The 24,612-nt window shown below is 43.1% G+C and overlaps 1 protein-coding gene across 5 annotated transcripts in view; it reads left to right on the forward strand.

Moving 5' to 3' along the window:
• Positions 1–24,612, forward strand: part of Tut7 (terminal uridylyl transferase 7) — a 62,101-nt gene that overhangs the window by 24,302 nt on the left and 13,187 nt on the right. For all 5 annotated transcript variants that reach the window (XM_059262766.1, XM_059262771.1, XM_059262770.1 and 2 more), the window contains exons 11-24: positions 4,014–4,166; positions 7,439–7,619; positions 8,906–9,960; positions 10,481–10,631; positions 11,451–11,537; positions 12,392–12,492; positions 14,817–14,874; positions 17,753–17,856; positions 19,533–19,622; positions 20,038–20,151; positions 20,311–20,388; positions 21,118–21,295; positions 23,683–23,730; positions 23,814–23,905. In XM_059262766.1, the coding sequence (XP_059118749.1) occupies positions 4,014–4,166; positions 7,439–7,619; positions 8,906–9,960; positions 10,481–10,631; positions 11,451–11,537; positions 12,392–12,492; positions 14,817–14,874; positions 17,753–17,856; positions 19,533–19,622; positions 20,038–20,151; positions 20,311–20,388; positions 21,118–21,295; positions 23,683–23,730; positions 23,814–23,905 (2,490 nt within the window). The remainder of the gene's footprint in view (positions 1–4,013; positions 4,167–7,438; positions 7,620–8,905; positions 9,961–10,480; positions 10,632–11,450; positions 11,538–12,391; positions 12,493–14,816; positions 14,875–17,752; positions 17,857–19,532; positions 19,623–20,037; positions 20,152–20,310; positions 20,389–21,117; positions 21,296–23,682; positions 23,731–23,813; positions 23,906–24,612) is intronic.

The raw sequence follows: 24,612 nt of genomic DNA on the forward strand, positions 1-24,612 counted from the left end.
GGAAAAGAGAAGTTTTTTTTAAGAAATGCTAAGAAAAACTGAATATCCATGGGGAAAAGGCAAAAATTAAGCCTTTATACTCCCCAGTGGGTCAGAGACCTACACATGAAAGTCAAAACTGGAATTCTCAGAAGTGAAGTCTTCATAGCAAGAGTTTCTTAGAAAACTAAAACTGTAATCTATATCAAGTTTAAAAATTAATAAACTTTTTAACTTCTAAAAATTTTGCTGTTCAAAAAACATTGTTAAGTGTAGCTAGAGTTTTTTTGCCTGGCCCACAGTAAGGACAAATCTCTGTCACCCGCCAGTCCCACAGCCGCTTAGACCCAACCAAGTAAACACAGAGACTTATATTGTTTACAAACTGTATGGCCGTGGCAGACTTCTTGCTAACTGTTCTTATATCTTAAATTAACCCATTTCTATAAATCTATACCTTGCCACATGGCTTGTGGCTTACCAGCATCTTCACATGCTGCTTGTCATGGCGGCGGCTGGCAGTCTCTCTGCCTCAGCCTTCCACTTCCCAGAATTCTCTTCTCTGCCTGTCCCGCCTATACTTCCTGCCTGGCCACTGGCCAATCAGCATTTTATTTATACAGAGTGATATCCACAGCACTTCCCCTTTTCTTTTCTTTTCTTTTTTTTTTTTTTTTTAAAGGAAGGTTTTAACTTTTACACATCTCCAAAGCCAGAATTTGGGCGTAGCTTCTCTTACTACTTCCTGCTGGAGGGGGGCGCTGTATCTTATGGGGACACAAACAATATTTTAGGATTATGGAGTAGTCCGTGAGGGTGTATCGTCTGAGCCAGTTGCCTGAAACGGTTCTGGATGTTGGATCATCTGGGCCATGGTGTCATCAGAGACCTTTCAGGGGGTCTTGGCTGGTCAAACCTGATGTATCTTAATCTGGAACAAATCCATAGCCTCTGGCTTTCTGTGGAAACAAAAGCAGAGCCTCCTTTCCAAAGCAACATATCCTTGTATCCAAATTTTGAAGTCAAGGTACCTTTAAAACATCCATATTGGTTTAACTCAACAGCTTTTACGATCAAATGTTTTTCTTCAGTTACGAATATCAAAGAACATAATCCACATTTTCTGTATGATAGCCATCTTTACATGGCTTATTTTTTATATTATCTTGAGCCTATTGCTTTATACTGCAGCGTTCTAAGACTGAAACGGCGCTGTGGCTGCTGGCTCTGCCCACTTCAGCTTCCCAACATGGTGGTGGTACATTTTCCGCCAGCTCTGGGAGCCATCAACTCTCAGAAATAGTGGGTCTATGCTTCTATCAAAGCAGCGTGTGGCCCAGAAACTTCTTTTTTTGTTTTGTACTAGCAGAGGCTAAATCCACCACACAGCTTAATGTGCCACTTGCAGAGGCCTCATTCCCGCCATACTGCAGGTCGAGCGCAAATGCCAGGAACCCGCCAGTAACTCAAACCTGCGTGTTGCAGCGTCTAGCTGCCCATATGAGATGCGAAGCAGGAATCTGTTTTTGGCTCTGTTTAGAATTGCTTATTAAATATTATCAGGTTTAAGGTGGAAACTCGAGCCGTTGGGCGCCATTTGTAGCTAGAGTTTTTCTGCCTGGCCCACACTCAGGACAAATCTCTGTCACCCGCCAGTCCCACAGCCGCTCAGACCCGACCAAGTAAACACAGAGACTTAAATTGTTTACAAACTGTATGGCCGTGGCTTCTTGCTAACTGTTCTTATATCTTAAATTAATCCATTTCTATAAATCTATACCTTACCACGTGGCTCGTGGCTTAGCAGCATCTTCACATGCTGCTTGTCGTGGTGGCGGCTGGCAGTCTCTCTGCCTCAGCCTTCCACTTCCCAGAATTCTCTTCTCTGCCTGTCCCGCCTATATTTCCTGCCTGGCCACTGGCCAATCAGCATTTTATTTATACAGAGAGATATCTACAACAGTTAAGGACAGGATAGACTCCATGGTAGAGCCCTTTCCTGGTCCTACAAAAAAGAAGAAAAATCAAATACAGCACTGACTTGAAGAACACCGAATGCATGCATCTTAGGAAGAGACAGGACACTCCCTGACCTCCAGAGTGTCTTTGGGAGAGTTGTTACAGAACACTGTCCTCTCCAGGCATTCTGGGTGCTGTGGTAGAACACCAGAGCAAACAATCATGTCATGAGTGTGTATACCGACCAGGGTGAGGTCTTCCTCATGCGCTAGTGCATGAACACCAGGCGGTGGTGTGTTTGAGAAAAGGAGAAGAGTGACAAGGGAAACATTAGAGAAGAGGAGTGGAGTCTGTGGCCCTGGGATTAGCAGGTGTTAGGAAGGCTGGGAAAAGACGGACTTCTTGTGAGATAGGACAGCAGGAAGTCGGGAGAGCCACAAGCTCTTCCACTTCAGTAGGAGTGCTGTCAGCTAAGCCATTGATTGACAACCAGTGCCAGTAGATGGATGTTAAGGAACCCATTCCACAGTTTGGTGTATTCATTAACTTGTTGAATTGCATGTGATGGTTGTGTTGTCAACTTGACAGAATCTGCAATCACCTGGAAGACAAGCTTCTTTAATCAGGTTGATATGGGTTAAAGGAGAAGACTACCTTCACTTCCCTGCCATGATGGACTATGAACTAAAATAAACATGTTGTCCCTCATGTTGCTTCTTTCAGCGATAGGAAAAGTAGCCCAGGCATTATGACTAATGAGCCCCGTTGTGTAAGAAGAGAACTGTCCGGTACTCCATAGTGCCTCTCAGAGCTTAGCACTTCAAACCTTTTCTTCTACAATGCACAGACATTTTCATTATTAATGAAAAAAATATACACAGATACTTTTGGACTTAATAAGAATTCATGATATCTAATGTTTTGGGGGGTTAGTGATTCTGGGAATTAAACTAAGGGTCCCAAACATGCTACCATCACAAATGCTCTACCACAGAGCTTCATTGTTAGCTACATCTTAACCTCTGCTGTGTACGCACATGCGTGCCTGCGTGCATGTATAAGTGCAGGTGCCTACAGAGGCATCAGATCCTCTGGAACTATAGTTACAGGCGGTTGTGAGCTATCATGTGGGTGCTCGGAATCAAACCTGTGTCCTCTGGAAGAGAAGCTAGTGCTCTTATATACTGAGCCATCTCTTCAGCCCTGTTTTACTTTGAAACAGTCTTGCCAAGTTGGCCAGATTCTCCTTGAACTCCTGCTTCCTCCTGAGAAGCTTGACTCCAAGTGTGTCCCCCTCCCCCAAGCTGTTCTATTAGGAGGAAGATCTAGACGGTAGTTCCATATCTTTAAAATGCTGATAGGAGCAATTCCTGGCATCCTTTGAAAATTTTTAAACACTATGTGTCATGCATGAGCAGATAAATTATAGCACCAGTATACTCCCATAGGGGGCCTCCACTTCTCAGGATGCTGAGGCCTAGAGAGATGCCTCAGACTCTCAGGACACATAGCTAGAGGAAGCTAAGGCTTAAGTACCAGTGAATTCTACTCTAGAACCAACAACTTCAGATACTTATTAGGCTATTTTGTTTTTTTCTTAGGGTTTTATTTTGTTTTGTTTTGTTTGTTTCCAGTTTTGTGATAGGTCTCAGGCATGCCAGGCAAGCAAATACTCTAGAACCATGCTGTGCCCCAGGACACTGAAAACTTACTTTGCCAAGTCACCATGGCTTTTTTGCAAATCAAAACCCTACTCTTTACCCCGAAAAGATACTTAAATTACCAGATCTCAAAGGTAGTTGGTGAACTGTTTTGTATTTTATAATTTTGTACTTTTATTCATTATTGTGTGTGGAAGTCAGAGAACAACTTTGAAGGATCCCCTGCTTCATTCCACCTTGGGACTGAACTCAGGTCATCAGGCCTTTACCCATTGAACCATCCTGCTGTCTCCTATTTCATGTCTTTGATGAACTATAGTGTGTGTTAAGTTTGTATTCCTATGAACATTTTAGTACCCCCATCATAGAATTTTTCATACTATATAGTAAGATATGTCTGATTATTTTTTCTAGATTGAAGAATTCTCATTAAACAAATTAGGGAATTTCAGCCTTAAAGACATTGAGAAGGACTCTGTGGTCTGGGAGTACACGGATGACACCTCAGGGGGCGCCAGCACTGCAAAAGAGGAGGCACCCAGAGAGACTCCAGCGAAGAAGGGGCAGGTCTGTTCTCTCCTTTCTAGTCATACCATTGATTTCCCCCTGGTCTTCGTTGTGTTTATGCATCAACCTGTCTCCTGTCTTCTTTGTTTTCACTACCCTTTTTGTTTACACTGCTTGGGTTTTGGAAACAGGGTCTTAACCCTGTTTCCTAAACTGACCCTGGGACCTAATATGTAGCCCAGAGTAGTCTGGAATTCATGGCAGTCTTCCAGCCTCGACCTCTCAAAGTCCTGGGATTATGGACATGAGCTGCCTGCCATACATGGCTTTATCTTAACTGTTTTTGAGATGTAGTATAAGTTAATTGTACAAAGGAGTGGGTCGCATTACATACAGTAGCATTTCTCTGCATGATTGTGATCTGTTTTGATGCTGTTCATTCCTGTTAGCCTTTCTTGGTCCACCTGCCCCTACCACTTCTCCTTGTCTGTGTCCTAATAGACCCTTTTCTACTGTCCCACCTTATGGTGCTCTTCGGTTCTGCACAGGAGACAAAGTGTGGGATGCTCATATTTGTGAGACTGGCTTATTTTAATGTGATAATCTCTAGTTCCATACATTCTCATGCCAGCAACATAATTTCCCTTTTTATGGACAAATAAAATTTCATTTTATTTAGAGAGACCTATTTTTTTTTTCATCCATTTATGAGTACCTAGACTGACTTCAAAGCGTGACTGATGTGAGTAACGCATTCATAAACATGGGTGTGTAGGCTTCTCCATAGTAAGCTGACTTTTGAGTGTAAGACTGGGTCATATGGTTGTCCCAGTTTGTTTGTTTGTTTGTTTTTATTTATTTTTGCTTTTTTGAGACAGGGTTTCTCTGTGTAGCCCTGATTGTCCTGGATCTCGCTCTGTAGACCAGGCTGGCCTTGAACTCACAGAGATACCCCTGGCTCTGCCTCCCAAGTGCTGGGATTAAAGGTGTGCGTCACCACCGCCCGGCTTCCAATTTATTTCTTACAGAGCTCACATACTTATGTACTAGCTCATGACTGTTTCATTTCCTTGTCTATTCAGCCTCTTGAATAAACAAGTAATGAGAAAGGTTGAAAAATTGATGTCACTAATCCATTTATTTATATGGCTTCTTCTATGTGCAGAGGCTTTTTAAAGATACTGAGTAGAACCTTTGATGTAAGATAACTGTACTAGCCATAAAATACTTCTGAGACAGGGTTCATGGTTCTAAGTCCAGTATACACTAACAAGTCATGTTACTCCTCTAGCCCATGGTTTATGCATGTCTCAAAATGGACCAGTGATGAACTATAGACTCCAGTTTCCTAGAACTGGGAGAGTAGTGGAGATGCCCCTGACCCTGCTGTCCCTAGACAGCACCATTCTGTTTCCTGTGTTTTGGTTTGGGTTGTGGAAAGCATCCTAGGCTTTTGAGGTGGCGTACGTGAATTTGTGTCTCAGCTCTGACTTTCTAGCTGTGTGTCCTTAGACAGGTCACTTAATCTTCCTGTGCCCTGGCTTCCTCCCCACAAATAATCTTGGTGCCCTCTCCTAGCATTCATTGTTTCCTAGAGAGTTTAACTCAGTGTCAGGCATGTGGTGAGCACTCGGTCAACACTAGCTGCTATTCTTCCTTGGAAAAGAGTATTCTCTACTTTGGGAAGAAAGGATAAAACCACTGGTGTAGATAGTCTCCTGAAGTTCCTTGCTATGAAGCTTTGAAGGCATTAAGTAAGAGACTTAAAAGTCCTTCCTCAGACTACAAAGTGGATAAAGAGGTGAAATTCAACAAGGCTCTCAGGCTTTCTGTGTCCTCAACTCCGATGTGTGGGACTTAGACCATGTCTGTTCCAGTGAGGAGTCTCAGCACTGCCTTGTAGTCCTCCCAGGTGACTTCCATGATTGGCAGAATCCATGTGCCTGAGATTTACTAGTTAATGAAATATCACACCACTTATTTTAAAGTGTGGTATTAGAAGTTTGATTGTAGACAAATTTATATACTTCAGATGAAAAATGTTTTATTCATGTATTAGAGAAAAAATGTGAAGAAAAGTCATTGTTATGTGTCCATTTAATGCTTTATTTTAAAATTGTTATTTGGAGATGTTAAGCAATCTCTAGAACATACTTAACTTGAGAGTGGTGGTTTGCTTAACCTCTCCTGATTCTTCCTGCTAAGCAGTGTCACCGAGGAATCACGAAAGTGCTCAGGCTTCAGTTCCTTCTTGTAGCACATGGGAGTTGAACTGAATTACCTCTAAAGAGCATCTTACAGGTGTGATGTTGTGTTTCAGTGATGTTTGCATTTCTTCAAAAGATAGTGCCTGAGAAAAGTGCAGAGAGCAACCACATCTGCCAGCTGCTTTCCCTTGCTTCTGATTTAATCCTCATCACTGTCCTGTGTTATAGGTGTATCATCCCTACTCTGCAGTAATGATAGCGACCATTTTTTGAACACTGTCTGCCAGGCACTGTGCTAAGCACTTTACAGACACTATCTCCCTCAGTCCTCCCAACAACCCTATGAGGTGGGTACTGTTATCCCCATTTTCCAGATGAGGAATTCAAGTCTTAGACAGGTTATAGACCTTGACCAAGGTCATCACAGCTAGTACCTGGCAGAGTGTGGATTTTAAACTAGGCTTGTCACACAGCCAGTTCTCTTGGCCATTGTCCTGCCTGTGCTAACAGTCACAGAGTGGAGAAACTAAGTTGCAGAGTAGCTAAAGCTATGGGCTGGCAGAGTCACGATGGGACTGTTCCCCTGTTCCTTCTATCTTAAGTCCTATGTAATTTTCATTATGTCACATATGTTGTTTGAACTTGTCAAAAAAAAAGTCTGTGATTGACAAACTAGTGTCAGTTTCTGATACTAAGTATTATCTGAGTTTCTTCCTCCTCCCTGCCTCAGCAGGAGCAGCTCTGGGTCCCCACACCTGCACAGGTGCTTGCCAGCAGCAGCAGCAGCAGCAGCAGCAGCAGCAGCAGCACCAGGCCTTTCCTGAGCACACCAGCAGCCTTCCACAGGGGCCTCTCCACCTACTGCTGAGACTTCACAATTAGCTGTGCTGTCTGCTCCTGTGGGGAAATTCCTGAGACAATGGCTGAGTGTTAACATGCTCGAATCCCAGGGTGCAGTGCTGTTCACCACTGACCAAATAGAACCTATGATTAGATTATCTAGATGGATTGTCCAGCTCATGGTTTTCTGAAGTCTTCAGATTTTTCACTTAGGTTTGAGAAATCTCTTACTTCTCAGGCTGAGCTGGCATCTGAATTAACCTCTGTGCTCCTTGTCATTCATAGGTTCCATTGACATTTAATATAAAACACCAGCCTTCAGTGCCAGTTGGGCAACTCTGGGTGGAATTACTACGGTTCTATGCTTTAGAGTTTAATCTGGCAGATTTAGTGATCAGTATTCGTGTCAAAGAATTGATATCCCGAGAATCCAAGGACTGGCCCAAAAAGCGCATCGCTATTGAAGGTAATAATGTTCAATTACTTTTTATGTGGTACCAATCTAACAGCCCATTTTTATCACATTTCTCTTTACAGTTCCTACCAGAGGTAGGCCTGGTCTGAAGGTAAAATAAACACTAGACTCCTGCATGCAGTGCCCTGGGTTGTAAGGGACCAAGGGCTTACCCTAAGGTACAGTGTCTTAATTATCAAGTGACTGGTTAAAGGTACCTGAGTCCCTGCTTTATGAGGTGCTTAGAAACTTAGTGCTTTCGAAGTTTCCCTGCGGTCTGTAGGTTCTTAGCCACCTTCTTACTGTCCTCACTTTTGTGTTTTGAAATTCTACCCTCTTAGGAATTCCTGTTGAGGTTTAGTTTTACAAAGATGAGTGAAATATTTTTCTTGTGAAAAATGCTGTCTTAAGGTTGGATGACTCTGGTAGAGGGAACAGAGAGTTATTTTTAAAGCAGAAAGCAGTAACTTCCTCATGCAGAGTCAGCTGTCAGATAGTGATGGCCTGTTAGTGTCACTGAATGGATAAACTGCTCTCAGCTTTGCAAAGTCAGGAGGTTGGAACCTTCTAGAAATCTTAGCTCTCCTCCTTTAACTTAAGAACAACAGCAAAACTCCTACATGGAAATCTCGGTTTTGCTTGATTTTTTTTCAAGCTTTATGTTGCATAAGATATTTTTTTTCTTTTTGCATAAATTCTATGTGCAGTCTTGGGGAATCTCACATTTTAAACCCTCCCCTGCAGTTTCTCTGGCTCAGCTCTTCTGGCCAATTGCCTAACCTGCTGGAGTTCTAGGGGAGGAGAAAAGATTGAGAGAAGTGGTGTCTCCTCCTGGTGCCTCCCTCTCGCCCCTGAAACTCAGGCCAGCCACTTCAGTGATGGGGCCTCCCAGGGCGGAAGAGTGGAGGTAAGCTTGACACACCGCAAGGCTGGCTGAGTAGGGTGCAGAGGACTCAGCCACAAAGCCTGTCGGAAAGTCTTCAGTTCCCCAGGGCTCAAGAGCCACACTGATGATATCTTTCCTACCTCCAGTCACTGAGCAACTAGGGAAGGGGTCTCACTTCCCATGGGTTCTCTGTGGAGAGCAGGAGACTCAGGAGCATTGCTTTCAGCTCGTAAACTGCTACCCTCACTCCCACCAAGTTGTTTTAAGTGTATCTAAAGCATGTAAGATGCATGATCCAGTTTACTATTGTTTGTTACCTGCTTTATCTTTGAAAGTCTAGTTTTAAGCATGGTGAAATAGAAGTGTACAAAGTGGTGGCGCTCTCTTTTTTTCTCTCTTTTTTTTGTTACAGACCCCTATTCTGTTAAAAGAAATGTGGCAAGGACCCTGAATAACCAACCTGTGTTTGAGTATATACTTCATTGTTTGAGGACAACATACAAATACTTTGCTCTTCCACACAGAGTTACAAAACCCAACCTCACAAAGCCTCCTGGCCCCATTACCCATGTTTCAGACCCATATAAAGAAGCAAGAAGTTGTGGCCCAAAGCTCCAAGAGACAGATACTGATAAACTGGGAAAAGCAGCTATGGCTCAAGGTCCTGGTGTTCCCACCTCAGGTTCCTGCAAGGCACAACCGCTTACTCTTAAAGATACCACTGAGCAGCTGGGAAGCCCACCAAAGGAGGAAATAGGAAGTGTGCACATTCAAATACACCAGGAAAGCTCTGGCTATGTCCAAGCAGAGGTCAGTTGCGAGGGTTGTGAGGATGCCACAGCACAGCATCAAGAAACAGGAAGTGACAACGAGGAAGTCAGAAGGAAGGCCAGGCATCTTTTGAGCTCTGATGATCAAGATTTAAGCAGCAGCAAGCATCCAGAACTTAAGAACTGTGGCAGCCTCTGTGGTCTCCAAGCAGACAACACTCTGGAGTTGGTAGGGCTCTGGAGTCATGGCACTGAAGAGTGTGGCAGCTGGGCCTCCTCGGATGACAAGGCTGATGCAAATGAAGAAAACACAGAAGGATCTCTGAATTGCTTCTCCCCTCTAGTCCCGGGCCAGGCATCAGCTGTCATGCACTTGGATGAGGATGAGGATGAGGATGAGGAGCCCAGGCTTAGTATGAACCACACAGAAGATGAGGAGGAGCTTGTTAGTGAACATCAGGGGGATAACAGACACATTGGGTCAGGGGAGGAGGATGCCCTCTCTGAAGAGGATGACTTAGCTGAGCCTGCTAAGGGTGAAGATCTAGAAGAGTCTGGAGAACACATGGGTGGGACTCTGCTCATAGACCTAAATAGAATAAGTCTTAATGAAAAAAGCCTTCCCGAGGAAAATTCACCCAGGGACCAGTCGGACTTCTTCTATGAATTTAGAAAACTGACCTTCACCAAAGGCAAGGTAAATGCTGATGGTCTCAGATCTGGGAGACTCTAGAGCATTCTAATGGATATTTTTTCTGGGTTGTTTTTTTTTGTTGTTGTTGTTGTTGTTATATTTATCCATTTATCACCTGTGTGGAATAGGCATATGTGCCATTTGTGTGTATGTGGAAGTCTGAGGCCAACTTGAGGGAGTCAGTTCTCTCACTGTGTGGGTCTCAGGAATTGAACTCAGGTCACCAGGCTTGGCAGCAAGGGCCCTTTACCAGCTGAGCTGTTAGTCAGCCTCATTTCCATGAACAGGTTCTGATGTGTGACCACTTGATCCTTGTCCCTCATTGAGACCAATAGGGTGTGCATAGGCTACAGACAGTTCACATCCCTTTTCTCCTGACATCACCAGCAGCATGTCCCATCTCTCAGGACATTTGGAGTAGCTGTAAATTAGGGAATAAAAATAGTTAATTATTTCTTTCTAAGACCCTTTATTTAGCACAGACTTCTCATTCACTTTTGGTTGGTTCATCATATCTCTGCAGTCTCCCACAGTAGTGTGCAGCTTGTGTAAGCGAGAAGGTCATCTAAAGAAGGACTGTCCTGAGGACTTCAAGAGAATCCAACTGGAACCTTTGCCACCACTGACACCCAAGTTCTCAAATATCTTAGATCAAGTTTGCATCCAGTGTTACAGTAAGTCTTCTGTGTTCCCCTGGTGTGCCACAGGAGTTGACACTCAAGTTATCACTGTCAGCCTTACAGTTAGTCCTCTGAGAACTGCATGCAGTGTGTTGTGATCATATTCACCACCACCCCTCCCCCAGCTCCTCCTGCATCCACTCCCCACATCTCACTACTTCCACTTCATGTCTTCTTGTTTATTTTTCACAACGACTGATTCCAGTCTGTGCTTCCCTGTTGTGGACATCCACTGACTATCATGCCCAGCCTAATCCCTCCTTCCCCTTCTCTGATAGGGTCTCACTGTGTTATTGAGTTCTTGGATTCAAGCCGTCCTCCTCTACCTTAGCCTCCCAAATATCCAGGATTGTCCAGCTACCATTGACATTTTTGTTTTGTTAAACTTTTTCAGATATTAAAAAAGAAAACCGGGCTACCATTTAAAAACAAAACGGCCCACAGACATTTCTGTTGGAATTCTAGAGGATTCTGTCAACCCAGATTTAGAGCCCCTGTCCCAGTTTGCTTCCCTCTCCAGAGCAGTTCTTGGGCTAGACTCAGTGAGGCAGGGTCTCCTTGTGTGTCCCTGGCTGGCGTGGACCTCCCACTGCTGGCATTATGTCTGTCCCACAGTCCTAGCTGGACAGACGCTGTCCAACTGTTTTATTGCTAGCACTGTCTGCTGAGAAGGTCTACAAGTCTAATTTTTGAAGCTTGTAAGTTTTCTTTTTCTCAAAACTATTTTTTCAGCTTTTCTAGCAATATCAACTCTTTTTTTTTTCTTTTTTTAAATCACTCCCCTATTCATTGTACCTATTTGTTTTTAAACAGAGGATTTTTCTCCAACTCTTGTTGAAGATCAGGCTCGTGAACATATCCGGCAAAATCTAGAAAGTTTCATAAAACAGGACTTTCCAGGTAAGTAATTTTATCTTTAGGAAAAGAAAGGTAATAGAAGAACATGTGTATTACAGGCACATTAACTTTAGCAACGATGGGAAAACCTTGTGGTGAGTAGGATCAGAGTTGAGGTCGTTTATATATCTGGGATGGGCTTTGGTCCACCACATCTAGTTTACCAACAGAAAGATGACAGTGTAGGATCACCCAGCATGCAGGAGGTGAATTCACTTGGAATTAGAGTAAGTCGCACACATTTACAGGAGCTAGAGAAATGGCTTAGCCAGTAAGAGTACATGCTGCTCTTGCAGACCAACTTCAGGGGACCTGACACCTCTGTTCTCTGTGGGTATATGCACTAATGTATGTAGACACATACACAGAGGTAAAAATCAGTCTTTTAAAGTACATTACAAGTATCGCTCTTACAGTATTAAATGGTTCACATTTTTTCCTTGAACAGCGTTCTTGCATTTTGGTATAAAGTTGTATCCGTTAATCTTTCATGTCATATATAGCATGTATATTTAAGTAAACTGAGAGAATCATTAAGAATAAATGTGTATTTAAAAAGACATTGGGGTTGGCAGGATGGCTGAACAGATAAATGACCTTGGTGCCAAGCCTGATGACCTGAGTCCAGGACCCACATGGTGGAAGGAAAAAACAGCTCTTGCATATTGTCCCCTGTCTTTCACATACGCACACAGACACAGTACATAAATAAATAAACAAATACAGCATTGTAATAACAACATTTAAAGACCTTAATTATGAGATAGGATAGTTAGCAATTGGTATTTTGGATTCATTAAAACAACAATTAAATGTACTCAGGTAATGAGTTATTACTTGTCATCTGTCCCTAACAGGAACTAAATTGAGCTTGTTTGGCTCCTCCAAAAATGGATTTGGGTTCAAACAGAGTGACCTTGACGTCTGTATGACAATTAACGGACATGAGACTGCTGAGGTACGGTTGCCACGTGAACACACATGTGCTGTGAACATGTGGTTAGCGCCGTCCTCACAGGCAGAATTGTGAGGCATCTGGAATGTACCGGGGCATTCCACATGCAGTGCACCACAAAGCACAGCCTCCGAACCTGTGTTGACCCGCTTGGAGGGGATGTGAAGAGTAGCAAGTGCTGGCTGGGCATGGGGCGGACACACCTGTGATCCCAGCACCTGGGAGCCTGAGGCAGGAGGATTGCTAGAAGTTCAAGGTCAGCCTGGGCTGTAGAGCAAGAGCCTGTCTTTAAAAAAAAAAAAAAGGCAAAGCATGCCCATTGACTAGGTAGCTCTGAAGGGGCTTCCACTGTAGTACAAATTGTGCTGACTGCTCTGAATCCCAACCACCTTCACCGGTGCCCATTGGCTTAGCCACTAGACCAGGACAGATACCCTCCCAGAGTTACCTGTGATGTTAGTTTGCTTATATATGGTGAGCATTAACTTTTGAGTTCAGGACCTAGATTTAAGACAAGCTTGGTCTTATCAGTACCAAAACATGTATTTTGGTAGATAATTCTGTTCCCCCTGTTGCTTTGGGAAGTTCTCTCTTGGATGGCTTGGATCATGTCTGTCAGGAGGGATAGCAGAGTACACCCCATATGCTGAAAAGCAGCTTAGAGCCCCGTTTGTTGTTTTGATTTTTCCCCCTCTTGAAGATGGGGGTCTGCTGTATAGTCCAGTCTAGTCTGGAATTCCTGATCCTCTTGCCTCAGCCTCTGAATCGGGATTATGGCCTGTGCCATCGTTCCATGCTAACACCCTGTTTTCACAGTTTTATTAGAATAGTGCCACACCCAGTCCTGTACATGTTCTCTGTGGCTGCTCTCTCTTTCTCTCTCTGATAACAGAATAAGTCTGGTAAGTGCCTTATGCATGCCAGGCGGGGCCCTGCACCAAGTCACTCCTGTCACTAAGGGACCCTTTTCGGAATGAAGGTGGCATAGATGCTGTTGGTCTGATGCCTGCACTGCTGCTGCTCAGGAGCTCACTCTCCGTGGCTTTGTTCTGAGTCTGCATTCCAAGGGCATTTCTGACTTCAGGAAAACCGTCCAAAATAATCTACCTGGAATTTGATGAATGGTGTAGAGTGAGATTAGGTCTACCATATGGAATGACCTATATCTCCTCAATGTTGATTTTCATTACTGTGTTGTATAAACTACTTTTGATAGTTATTTCTAAAGTAAAATTCTGAATATGTTGTAGGGTCTGTACCATCAGAAGGCCTTATGCAGATGGGGATCACAAACATGTTTTTATGTGCCAGAGTACAGTGGAATATGCTTGCATCCCAAAACTTGGGAGGCACAGGCAAGAGGGCCTTGAATCTGAGTTCAGCCTGGGCTGCACAGAGAGACTTGGTCTGAAAAACAGCCAAAACATGAAGTATGACTTGGCCAAAACACCATTCCAAACTACTGTGTGACTTTAATTTTGGCTAGTCCCATAGGGAAGTAACCTGAGTTCAGTCACTCTCCACAGCAAGTCATCAGTTCTTAAAAAAAACTGTGTGCAAATCTGCCCAGCATAAATGTGAGGAAGGACAGAAGCTCTCTTGCATATCCATACCTAAGGTATTCTTCCAAGTGAGAAAGTTCTCATGGCTCAAAGACCTTCTGGAAGTTCTGTTTTTGGCTTTTGTTGTACATCCAAAAGGTTTACATATCTTTAGGGTGTTTTGTATTTGTAGTAACTGACACTCAACTGAAGGGACATAGAAACCATCTGAAACTGAGCTTGTGGAGACAGCTCAGCAGGTGGATGTGTTTCAGTACAGCTCTGATGATTCGTCCAGTGCCTGACTCCCACAGTGGAAGAAGAAAACTGACCCTTGAAAAGTTGTTTTCTGACTTCCATGCATGCTCTCTTTCACACATGTAATGTCCTGACATGTGTATGCCCACACTCAGTCACACACGCACACAAATAAAAATAAGAAGAAGAAAGGTTTGAAATGAACCTCACTATCTCTGAAGGTGGTGGAAGCTGTCACAGTGTAGGACCCTGCCCCCTACTTGTTGCCGATTTGCTTCGGGTCTGACCAGAACCTCACACAAACCAGGCGAGCACTCTAACACTGAGCTCCATCCCCAGCCCCTCCCCCGAGTCTCACTAAGTTACCCAGGCTGGCTTTGAACTTACTGTGCAACCCAGACATCCCTTTAATTGTTGACTCTTTTACTTCAGTCTCCTGAGTAGCTAAGATTACAGGTATGTGCCAGCAGGCCCAGCTTGTTTCCTGATTTAGCTTTCAGTCTTCTTGTTTTTGTGCCTTTGTTGCAGGGGTTGGACTGCGTAAGAACTATTGAGGAGCTGGCAAGAGTCCTCAGAAAGCATTCAGGTACCTCTATTCATTTTTCAAAAGTACCTTTTACTTTTCCTTTAGTGTTTTATATACTTAGAATTTATTCATGCCAATGAGGAAGTATGCCTTCTCATTTATAAATATATGTAATATTGTTGTCATTAAAATGTTCTGTAGTCTAATAAGGAAAGAAAATTGGTAGTAATGCCTGTGTGGTTGATGCTAGCTCTTTTGTCTGGTTACAAAGCATATTCAAGGCAGGTGAGAGGTTTAAGTCATTTTACCTTAAATGTGGATCCAACTGTAGACATTGCTGAAAGCCCATGATACGGTGAAGAGCACACAGGCCTGGTGAATTGTGTTTGCATCCTTTCTGCGCAACAAACTGAACCATAAGCAAGATGCTTAACTTAGCTTGATCCAGTCTCATCACAGATCTAGAAGACTGTTGTAGGTGGTTTCTGAAGTATTTAGAGCTATAGAATGTGTAGGTCCTACAAATGACCTACAAACCTGAAATGCTCTTAGAGGCAGCTGTGGACCAAAATAGTGAAAGTGTATGTTTGTTTGCCTGCTTGTCTGTTGCTGGGGGTAGAATCTGAGGCCTTGCTCATCAGAGGCACTCTACCACGGAAGTACAACCCTAGCTCTGTCTTAACCATGTAACCCAGGCTGACCTCAAACTCCCTCTCTACCTCGTTTCTGGGATTATGGATGTGTACCATCATGCCTGGCTATTTGCTGGGTAGGGTGGTTAGTTGATTAATTGGTTAGTTTTGGAGGGATTTGTGTGTTTGAAAGTTCTTATCTGTTTGGGACGAGTTCTTTTTTTTTTTTTTTTGAGACAGGGTCTAATGTAGCCTTGAACTCAAAACTCTTGCCTCAGCCTCCTGACTACCTAAGATCACAGATGCAGACCACCACACTTAACAAAATACTTTCTTTAAACATTTATTTCTTAAACTTCGGTTCTGAGAGTAAAGAATGAAGGTGAACAACAGGGCCCTTGTTGTTGTGGACACACTCATGGGTGCACGTGCACACACAATGATACAGTTTCCTTTGTATATTGAGAAGATATTTTCCTCAAGTAACAGTCCATCTCTAAAGATAAGTTTTGTTTGGATTCTCAGATTATACAAAAAAAGCGAAGTTCCTAGACTTGATAGTTTTTCGTTTTTAGGACTGAGCTGAACTTTGACATTTACTGTAACTCACCCATGCTTACCTGCCTTCCGTCTTTTCCTGGATCACTTGGGTTGAGATAGACTGCCCCTGTCCTAAGCTTCCACTGTGTCCAGTGGTTGTTTTTAGAACAGAAATTACTCTGTATAGTCATTTATATAGAGAATTATATGATAGAAATAGACTGTAGAGAATTTAATGGTACCTAGAGGGCTCTGCTTACAAGCTGATGCCTTTAAAGGCAGGCAATCTCCCCAGCTATAGTGTTGAATGCCTGCTACATAATTAGAAGTGTTGGTTATCTAAGGACAGCAGAAAAGTTAAAAGGCCTGTGTCTCTCTCTCCTTTGGTATTTGGGAGGAGCTGAAGTTTGGCATAAAACTCAATTACAGTGGATAGAAAAGTGGAGCCAGGGTGACATGCAAGGAGTAAGTTTCCAAGGACAGGTTTGTGAGTGTCAAGAGATAAATCATGGCAGATTCCCTAATAAGAAAGAGGGGCGTAGTAAATTGTGGAGATTCTCAATCCTAGACTTCCTACTGGTTCTATGTTGTGTGAATTCAGATTTGCTTGTTGTTGTTTTGGGTTTTTGTTGTTGCTGTTTTTTGTTTTACATTTCTGTTCTGCTGCCTCTACCTGCTCTTACTCTAAATCCCTTCTAGACTTCAGCACTGGCGTCTGTGCAGTCAGCAACATAGGCAAACGACTGCTCGCCTGATCTATGCACAGGCCAGGGAAGTTGAAGTTGTTCCGGCTTCAATCTGCGGCCCTGCTCCGCAGCTTACCACTTGCACGTGCAGTTCCCTAGGATGCCTTCCGTTTCTGTTCCCCCTTATGCAAGGTGAAGTTGAAAGTCCGGTTATGAAGGGTCCTCTGCATACCACCATTACATGTAGGCCCACAGGAATTGAGTTTGTATATAGGCAATCTCAAGCATGCATTCCTTCATCTTTGCATTCTCAGGCCACCACGACATTTGAAGCTCAGATGTTCTTCAGGAGTGGTCAACCTGCCTCTGTCCTGTGCCTCCAGGCTACTGTTCGCCGGGAACATGGTTCAACTCTATGGTCCATGATTCTCCAGTACTTAGGCCAGCACATTGGTTTCTTTGTCCTCAAGGATTCTTCTCAGTTTTTCTCCTGTTTCTTATAACACATTTTCCTTTCCCTTGGGTCCGTTTTCCAGCCTACATAGTGTCATGGAAGGGCCCTGAAGCCTTTTTGTGCCACTTTCCTTGCCAGGTAAATGACTTCCACCTCCACTACTTCAGCATGTTCAAAGTGTGGCTCAGGCCGTCTCCTCACCCACTGAAAGTCATTCCTTCCCTTTCCGTGTGTTGTTTTAGCTCCATGGTGACTGCTGTGTCAGGCATTGAGATGATGGCTCATGGGTCACTAGTCAGATGGAAAGGGTAGCAGAACTCCTGTGTGCAAGCTCCAGTAGTTCCTCTGGAAACACCCCGTCTGGCACACACACTTGCAGCTTCTCGTGAGCCAGTTGGTTTGTGGAGGACAGTGGATTTTTTGGTTCTTGGGATTCAAATATCAGTGTGCTTAATAGATACAGACTTCGCCAGGCGTTTTCTAGTTACTTAACAACAGTTTTTGTTGATTAGTTGTAATGAATACAATGAGACAGCTCAAGTTAGATTTTGTTTGTCCTGCACATTAGCTTGAGAATCATCTCTGCCCAGTTGTTGTGCTTAATTATGCATCTTGCTTCCCTCTAGGGTTGAGGAACATCCTGCCCATTACAACAGCAAAGGTGCCCATCGTGAAGTTCTTCCACCTAAGAAGTGGGCTAGAGGTAGACATCAGCTTGTATAACACACTGGTAAGATGTCTAGGGTTTGCCCAGCCTGTCTTTCTTTTATTTATTTACTTTTTTTAAGAGTCTCAAAGACTAGCCCAGCCCAGTCTGTCCTCTCTCTTGCCATGTTATGTGTGAACTTCCTATTTTGGTTCCTTGAGTACTTTTTTTTTTTTTTAAGTCTTTCTGTTTGCTTGCTTCCTTCCATCTACTCTTTGTTTTTGCGGGGGCTGGGAGTGGGGGTTGAGACAGGGTTTCATAGTGCTGAGGTTAGCCATGAACTTGCCGTGCAGCTGATGGTGACCTTGAACTTCTGGTCTTCCTGGTTCCACCCCACAAGTGCTAAGATTACAAGCTCATACTACCATGCCTGGTGTTTCAGGCATTATCTTCAGGGAGATAAAGAGGAATTAATGTCTTTTTAAAAAGAAGCACATAAGTGAAATGAGGCATTCATTTCATCCTTCTTACCCCATCCTTTTGGTTCCTCGGCCTTTATCCCGAGGGGCTGAAGCACCTCTCAGCCCTCATTTTCTCTCTCTTTGGGAATTAGTTGGGTGCTTGGTATGTGCCTTGTAGTATTTTAAGACTGGAGGTATGGGGAATTCAGTAGCCATTTCATATCCACATGGGCTAAGAGAGTAGCTCAGTGGGAGGATGTTTGCCTAGCATTCCATCCCCACTCTGTTGTCAGTGAGTTGGTAAACGCTCATCAGTTTAAGTGTGAGAGTGTGTGTGTATGCACACATGAGCCCAATTGAAGATTCACTTCAGATAAGGTCACAGTAGCAGGTTTGTCTCTCTGACTTGAACTTGACTGTAATTTGGTTTGTGTGCTGTGCCCTCTTTTTTTTTTTTTTTTTTTTTTTTTACTTTGAGAGTAAAGGGTTTATTTGGCTTACAGGTCACAGTCCATCATTGAGAGAAGTCAGGCCAGGAGCTTAAAGCAGGATCCCGGAGGCAGGACTGGAGCAGAAGCCATGGAGGAATGATGCTTACTGGCTTGCTCCCTATGGCTTGCTCAGTTTGTTTTAATATACAGCCCAGGACCCCCTGCCATAGTGGGCTGGGCCCTCCCACATCAGCCATCAAGCAAGAACATGTCCCAGAGACTTGTCCACAGGCCGATCTGATGGAAGCAGTTTTCAGTTGACTTCTTTCTTCCTAGATGATTCTCAATTGTGTCAAGTTGACAAAACCCCAGTGCAAAGGCATTGTCCCACTGGTCAGAGCTGAGTCACAGGCCCCACTCAGCTACTGTGGAATGCTCTCCTGTTTGACGTCACATATGGCTGCTTCCAGACCCAATGGGACCTGAGAGGGTTTTACTCAAACGATGCCACAGGGAGAGGGCATCTACTTAAAGGAAACTCCTCATTTTATTACTGCCTCCATCTCCCAAGTGCTAGGATGACAGGCCTGTGTCACCACACCTAGTAACATGCTTGTTTATTTTAATGGCTTTTTTTTTTTCAATTTATTCAGACTAAAGATTTATTGATGAAATCAGAATTACATGTATTTGTCATCTCTTAGATTAACACAGCTTGTCTAAGAAAGAAAGAAAGAAAGAAAGGAAGGAAGGAAGGAAGGAAGGAAGGAAGGAAGGAAGAAAGACATTTCTAAACTGTGTTGCAGTTGTGAACTTTTCTAGGTCGCAATGTTTTCAAAGCCTCATGATGCCCTTTTCTTTTCAACAGGCTCTTCATAACACAAGACTCTTGTCTGCATACTCAGCCATTGACCCCAGAGTGAAGTATTTGTGCTACACCATGAAAGTGTTCACAAAGGTGGGTGCACTGCTGCTTGTGGCTGATCTGGAAATTGTTCTACACTTGCAAACTTTTTTGAAAGCACAAGTGTGACACTACCACCCTATACACACTGTGGGCTAGCTTGGAACTTGCTGTATAGACCAGGCTGGCCTCAAACTCAGAGATCCTCCTGCCTCTGCCTCCCAAGTGCTGGGATTAAAGGCGTGCACCACCACACCTGGCCTTGATGTCTTAGTTTTTCATGATAATCCTGCTGTGTGTCCACTACTTTCTTGAGTTCGGTTTGATTTAGGTTGGGTTGGTTGCTTTAGTTGACTTTTTCACTTTTGAAAATGTGATTTTTGTATTAGGCCCTCAAATGAAGTAGTGGTAATAGGGTGACTGCAGGCTGAGTAGACATGCTCTTCACAGTGTCTTCTCTTCCCTCTAGATGTGTGACATCGGTGATGCGTCCAGAGGCAGCTTGTCATCCTATGCGTACACTCTTATGGTGCTATATTTCCTTCAGCAAAGGTCTCCACCTGTCATCCCTGTGCTTCAAGAGGTACCCACAGGGGACTGTGTCCTCTGCAAAACTGGACTTTCTCAGAGCCTCTGCTAACGTGCTATAGATCTGTAGTTAAGCTTTTAACTTTTCCTAGTTGTCTTGCTATCAACGCATTAGTTTTTCATTCTATACTAATACTTTTTAAATTAATTTCAGATATACAAAGGTGAAAAGAAACCGGAAATACTTGTTGATGGCTGGAATATTTACTTTTTTGATCAAATAGATGAACTGGTGAGTATTTTAAGGTAAAGATTTTCCTAAGCCTTGACTAAAAGTTGTCCGGTTCTTTGTTGTAGCTGACCATGGTGTAGAGTTGTGACAGTGAAGGCTGGCATTCACGAGTGTCCCTTTCATTAAGCTAAGTGCAGTTATAGGCACTGTACCTGGGGTTTCATCAGTGTCTACTGGCTCTTGGTAGTAACTGTTCCAGGGACACATCTTTGTTGTGCGATTCTTCTAAGACTTTGTGTTAGATGTGCACTGAGTAGTTCTGTCTGTCCTGCTGACTGCACAGCTCTTAAGCTGCTTCACAGATTCTCCACCATCACATTGTGAGATATGCCATTTAAACTCTTGAGTCGTGTCTACGTCCTAGTCAGAGTAGAAGCTAATAGATTCATGTAAATGATGTTTTAAAACAAAAAAGCCAGGTGTGGTGGGGTACGCCTTTAATCCCAGCACTTACAAGGCAGGGGCAGGTGGGTCTCTGTGAGTTCAAGGCCAGCCTGGTCTACAAAATGAGTTCCAGGGCTACATAGTGAAACTCTGTCTCCAAAAACAAAACAAAACAAAACAAAACAAAACAAAAAGTTGAATGAGAACTTACACAATTAATTTACAATTACATTTTTGTGTATATAAGCCTGTTGATAGTCCAGGTTTTTCCTTCTGGGGTGCAAATGCATACTATTGTTAACACTTTATGATAGAGTGACAGCTCTTGTCCCCTTCTGTCTCTAGCCCACTTGTTGGCCAGAATATGGAAAAAATACAGAATCTGTTGGGCAGCTGTGGTTGGGACTTCTCCGATTCTATACAGAGGAGTTTGATTTTAAGGAGCATGTAATCAGCATCAGAAGAAAAGGTCTGCTTACAACTTTTAAGAAACAATGGACCTCAAAATACATCGTTATTGAAGGTATGAATAAAGTCAAATTAGAAGTGAGCTGCTGGCCTAGCATGTGTGAGGGGTGATGTGCAGAGCCTTTCAAGTTGAACACTGAGTCTAAACTAAGAGCCCTGGCTCTTGTGGCAACACATCTTTTGTGGGGCAGTCACTGAACTGCTGCTGCCCAGAGTGTGCAGTGCAGCAGCCCTGGTGTGGCCCACACCACCCTCAAGGTTCATTTTAAAATATATAATGCCTCTAGGTGGGGCCTTTCATGAGTCCAGAAAAATAAACCTTTCACTAGTACTGGACTCCTGTGGGAGAATAAGACTGCAGTAGAAATGAGGCAGCTTCGAGATAGTGGGATGTCGCAAACCTAAAATGAATCGTTTGTCTACTTCTGATTCTGTTGTGGATGTTTTTGGTTGTCATAGGTAAGTGCATGAAACATTTAATACTTAATGTGTAAAAACTAATGTGGAGTTCCACAGCTTCTGATTTGAATGCCTATTCTAACCGTATAGAGATTCATTGAGTTGTATAGACTTTGGGTCTGGTTAATTTTGGTGTGTGATGTTTTTATGTATTTGCAAGTGTCTTTTTTCTAATAAAGTAACTTAAGACTAAAATAAAACTAAGACTTTATTGAAGGTTGGAGAATGCCACTAGAAATGAATTTTTAGGACCTTTGCTTACTCTCAGGGAAAAAATTTTCTTGTAACGATTTGTCAGTGCTGACGAAAGGGAAAGGCTTTTTCTAGCTGGCCTGGTGCTCAAACCTATGACTCCAGCACCTGGGAGGCTGAGGCAGTTGGATCAGGTCACCCTACTGAATCCATGGGAGCCATTGATTTTTATAGCTAATTGTTTCTAACTGATAGGAATTTAATTTTTAAAAAGACAGAATAAAGGTTAAATTCTTTAATGAGCTGAGAAATAGCTGAGGAAATGTCTGCTTCGTCTCATAGGATCCATTTTCTTACCATGAGCTGGTATCTAGATGGTAATCTTTACGATTACTTCATTTCTTTGGGTAGTGTTGGATGCAGGGCTGTGACCTTCAGCCTGGGCTGTGGGTGGGGATTTAGCATTTTGGATGCTTCTGTCAAAGCAGAATTAGTGGGGAAAGGGGTCCTCTCATATTACCATGTCTTTTGTTGTTGTTCAGCATACTAAGTGAACTAAAAAAGAAAAAAAGGGCAGAGTTGAGTGTGATGGCCCATATGTAATCTCAGTCCTGAGAGGAGGACCTAAAAAACTCAGAGCTGTCCTGCCTCAGCTTCTCAAGCACTGGAGTTAGAGGCATGCACACCATGCCTGGCATAGTAGCAATCATTTCAACACTATGGTAACTAAGGTACAGTCTGCCTTTTATAACCAAGCAAACAACCAAAATACAACACACACACTCACTTGTGCACACACACACACACACCCCAACAGAAGAGAGCAGCACTGATCTGACTAGGATGATAGTTTCATCACACGTATTACAAGAGGATACCAGAGGAAGGGTTCTTAGCTCCAGCTGACAGTCATGTCTGATGTCATAGGCCCTGGCGTGGTGCTTGCCCGCTGGAAGCAAAGCCTGCAGAATCTTGGTGCCTAGCTTCACTCCCTAGCTCCTTCTGTGCTGCTGTGCATATGTGGTCCTTCATGTCCATATGGAGGGCTCTAAAAAGAGGCACCTTGGTTTTTCCTTTGCCTTTTTCAGTGCTGTCTTAGACAGGAAGAAAATGATATCTATCTTCATATGATGACTAGATCATTAGTAATGTGTATTTAATATTTTTAATCATCTATAAAATAATACTTGGGTTCAGTAGTGCTTAATAGTACTGTATGAAACAGTCCCCTCAGCCACATCTGTCACACCTTCCTCCTTTCATCAGGCCCGCTCCTGCAGCTGGCTTTTCACGGTTTTTGACAAGTGTGCAACAAGTGTTTTACACACTGAACTGTCTCCCTGGCTATTGGTAATCAATATTTACCATCTCAGTGTCAGTCTCTAGCTCAGATTGGCCTGGAACACAATTATATAGCTCAGGCCTGCTTCTGCCTCCCATGTGCTGAGATTACAGGCAGAGACTGCCACTCCTGGTTTATGTATTTATATTTGTGACTTATAATGTGAACACAAAATGGACATCATTAAGTCACCTGGGTAATGAGTCTTCCTCAGTAATTTTTCCAGAAGTAGGCAACCTTTATAAAGATGACACAGTGCTCTTTTCTGATTAATGCTTTTGGGAGATCTTGGCTTATATTTAGGTTTGTCTGTTGCTTAGCTGTGCATAACTCTTACTAATAAGCAAAGAGGTAGTAATGCTTTCTTCTTGTTGTGTGGACCTAGGTTATAGGATGGATGGTGGCATATCCTACTTTATTATCTTTTTTGTCTCTTTTTCTTTACTCAGATCCCTTTGATTTGAATCATAATCTTGGTGCTGGATTATCAAGGAAAAGTAAGTTAATCTTGTTGGTAAACTTGGTGTAGTCTCTTGTTCCCTTAATGCGTGTAATTGAATTCTTACTTTTTTCTTTATAGTGACAAATTTTATAATGAAAGCTTTTATCAATGGTAGAAGAGTATTTGGAATTCCAGTCAAAGGATTTCCAAAGGACTACCCCTCAAAAATGGTGAGTTTCTCTTAGAAATTCCAGAAAGCAAATAAGGTGCACATTTTAATCACCAATAAGTATGCAATAAGGAATGACTGAGTCAAGCTGATTAACATATCTATCTTCTGTGTCGTTTTATAGTGTGGCATTTGAAATATATGCAGTTATTTTGAAATATGTATTAGTGACTGTAGCTCCTACTTGGCAATAGCTCTCTCCAGACCTATTCCTTCTCTCTGTCCAGAACTTTGTCCCCTTTGAACAACAGCTTCCCATTTCCTTCCTCTACCCAAGAAGACTTTGATGCAACTTCTACATTTGAGCATGTAGGTACTTTTAGCATATCATTGCTGGGCTCATGTCAGATATTACTCTGGACATCTACAGTGGTGCATCTCATGCTTGTTCAAGAACTCTTTCTCCTGCACAGTCTGTTCAAATGAGTACTTTGTTCAGGAAGTGTGCAGGTGTGATGCAGCATCCCACAGACTCCTGCAGCAGACACTGAAGCAGCCCTTGTTTCTTTTTCTTAAGAAGCCACACAGCAGCACCAGTACTAACATGCAACTGTTACTTTGCCTTAGTATAGAATTTGCACAATGTAGATTATGTTTCTCAGTTCATTGCAGTTTAGCCATTTTGTTTCCTGACACCCTCTATTTGGCCTTGGCTTCTCCTTTAGTGTTGAAGCCGTGTGTGTGTGTGTGTGTGTGTGTGTGTGTGTG

Source organism: Peromyscus eremicus, chromosome 5 (genome assembly GCF_949786415.1).
Source record: "Peromyscus eremicus chromosome 5, PerEre_H2_v1, whole genome shotgun sequence".
NCBI classification, from domain to species: Eukaryota; Metazoa; Chordata; class Mammalia; order Rodentia; family Cricetidae; genus Peromyscus; species Peromyscus eremicus.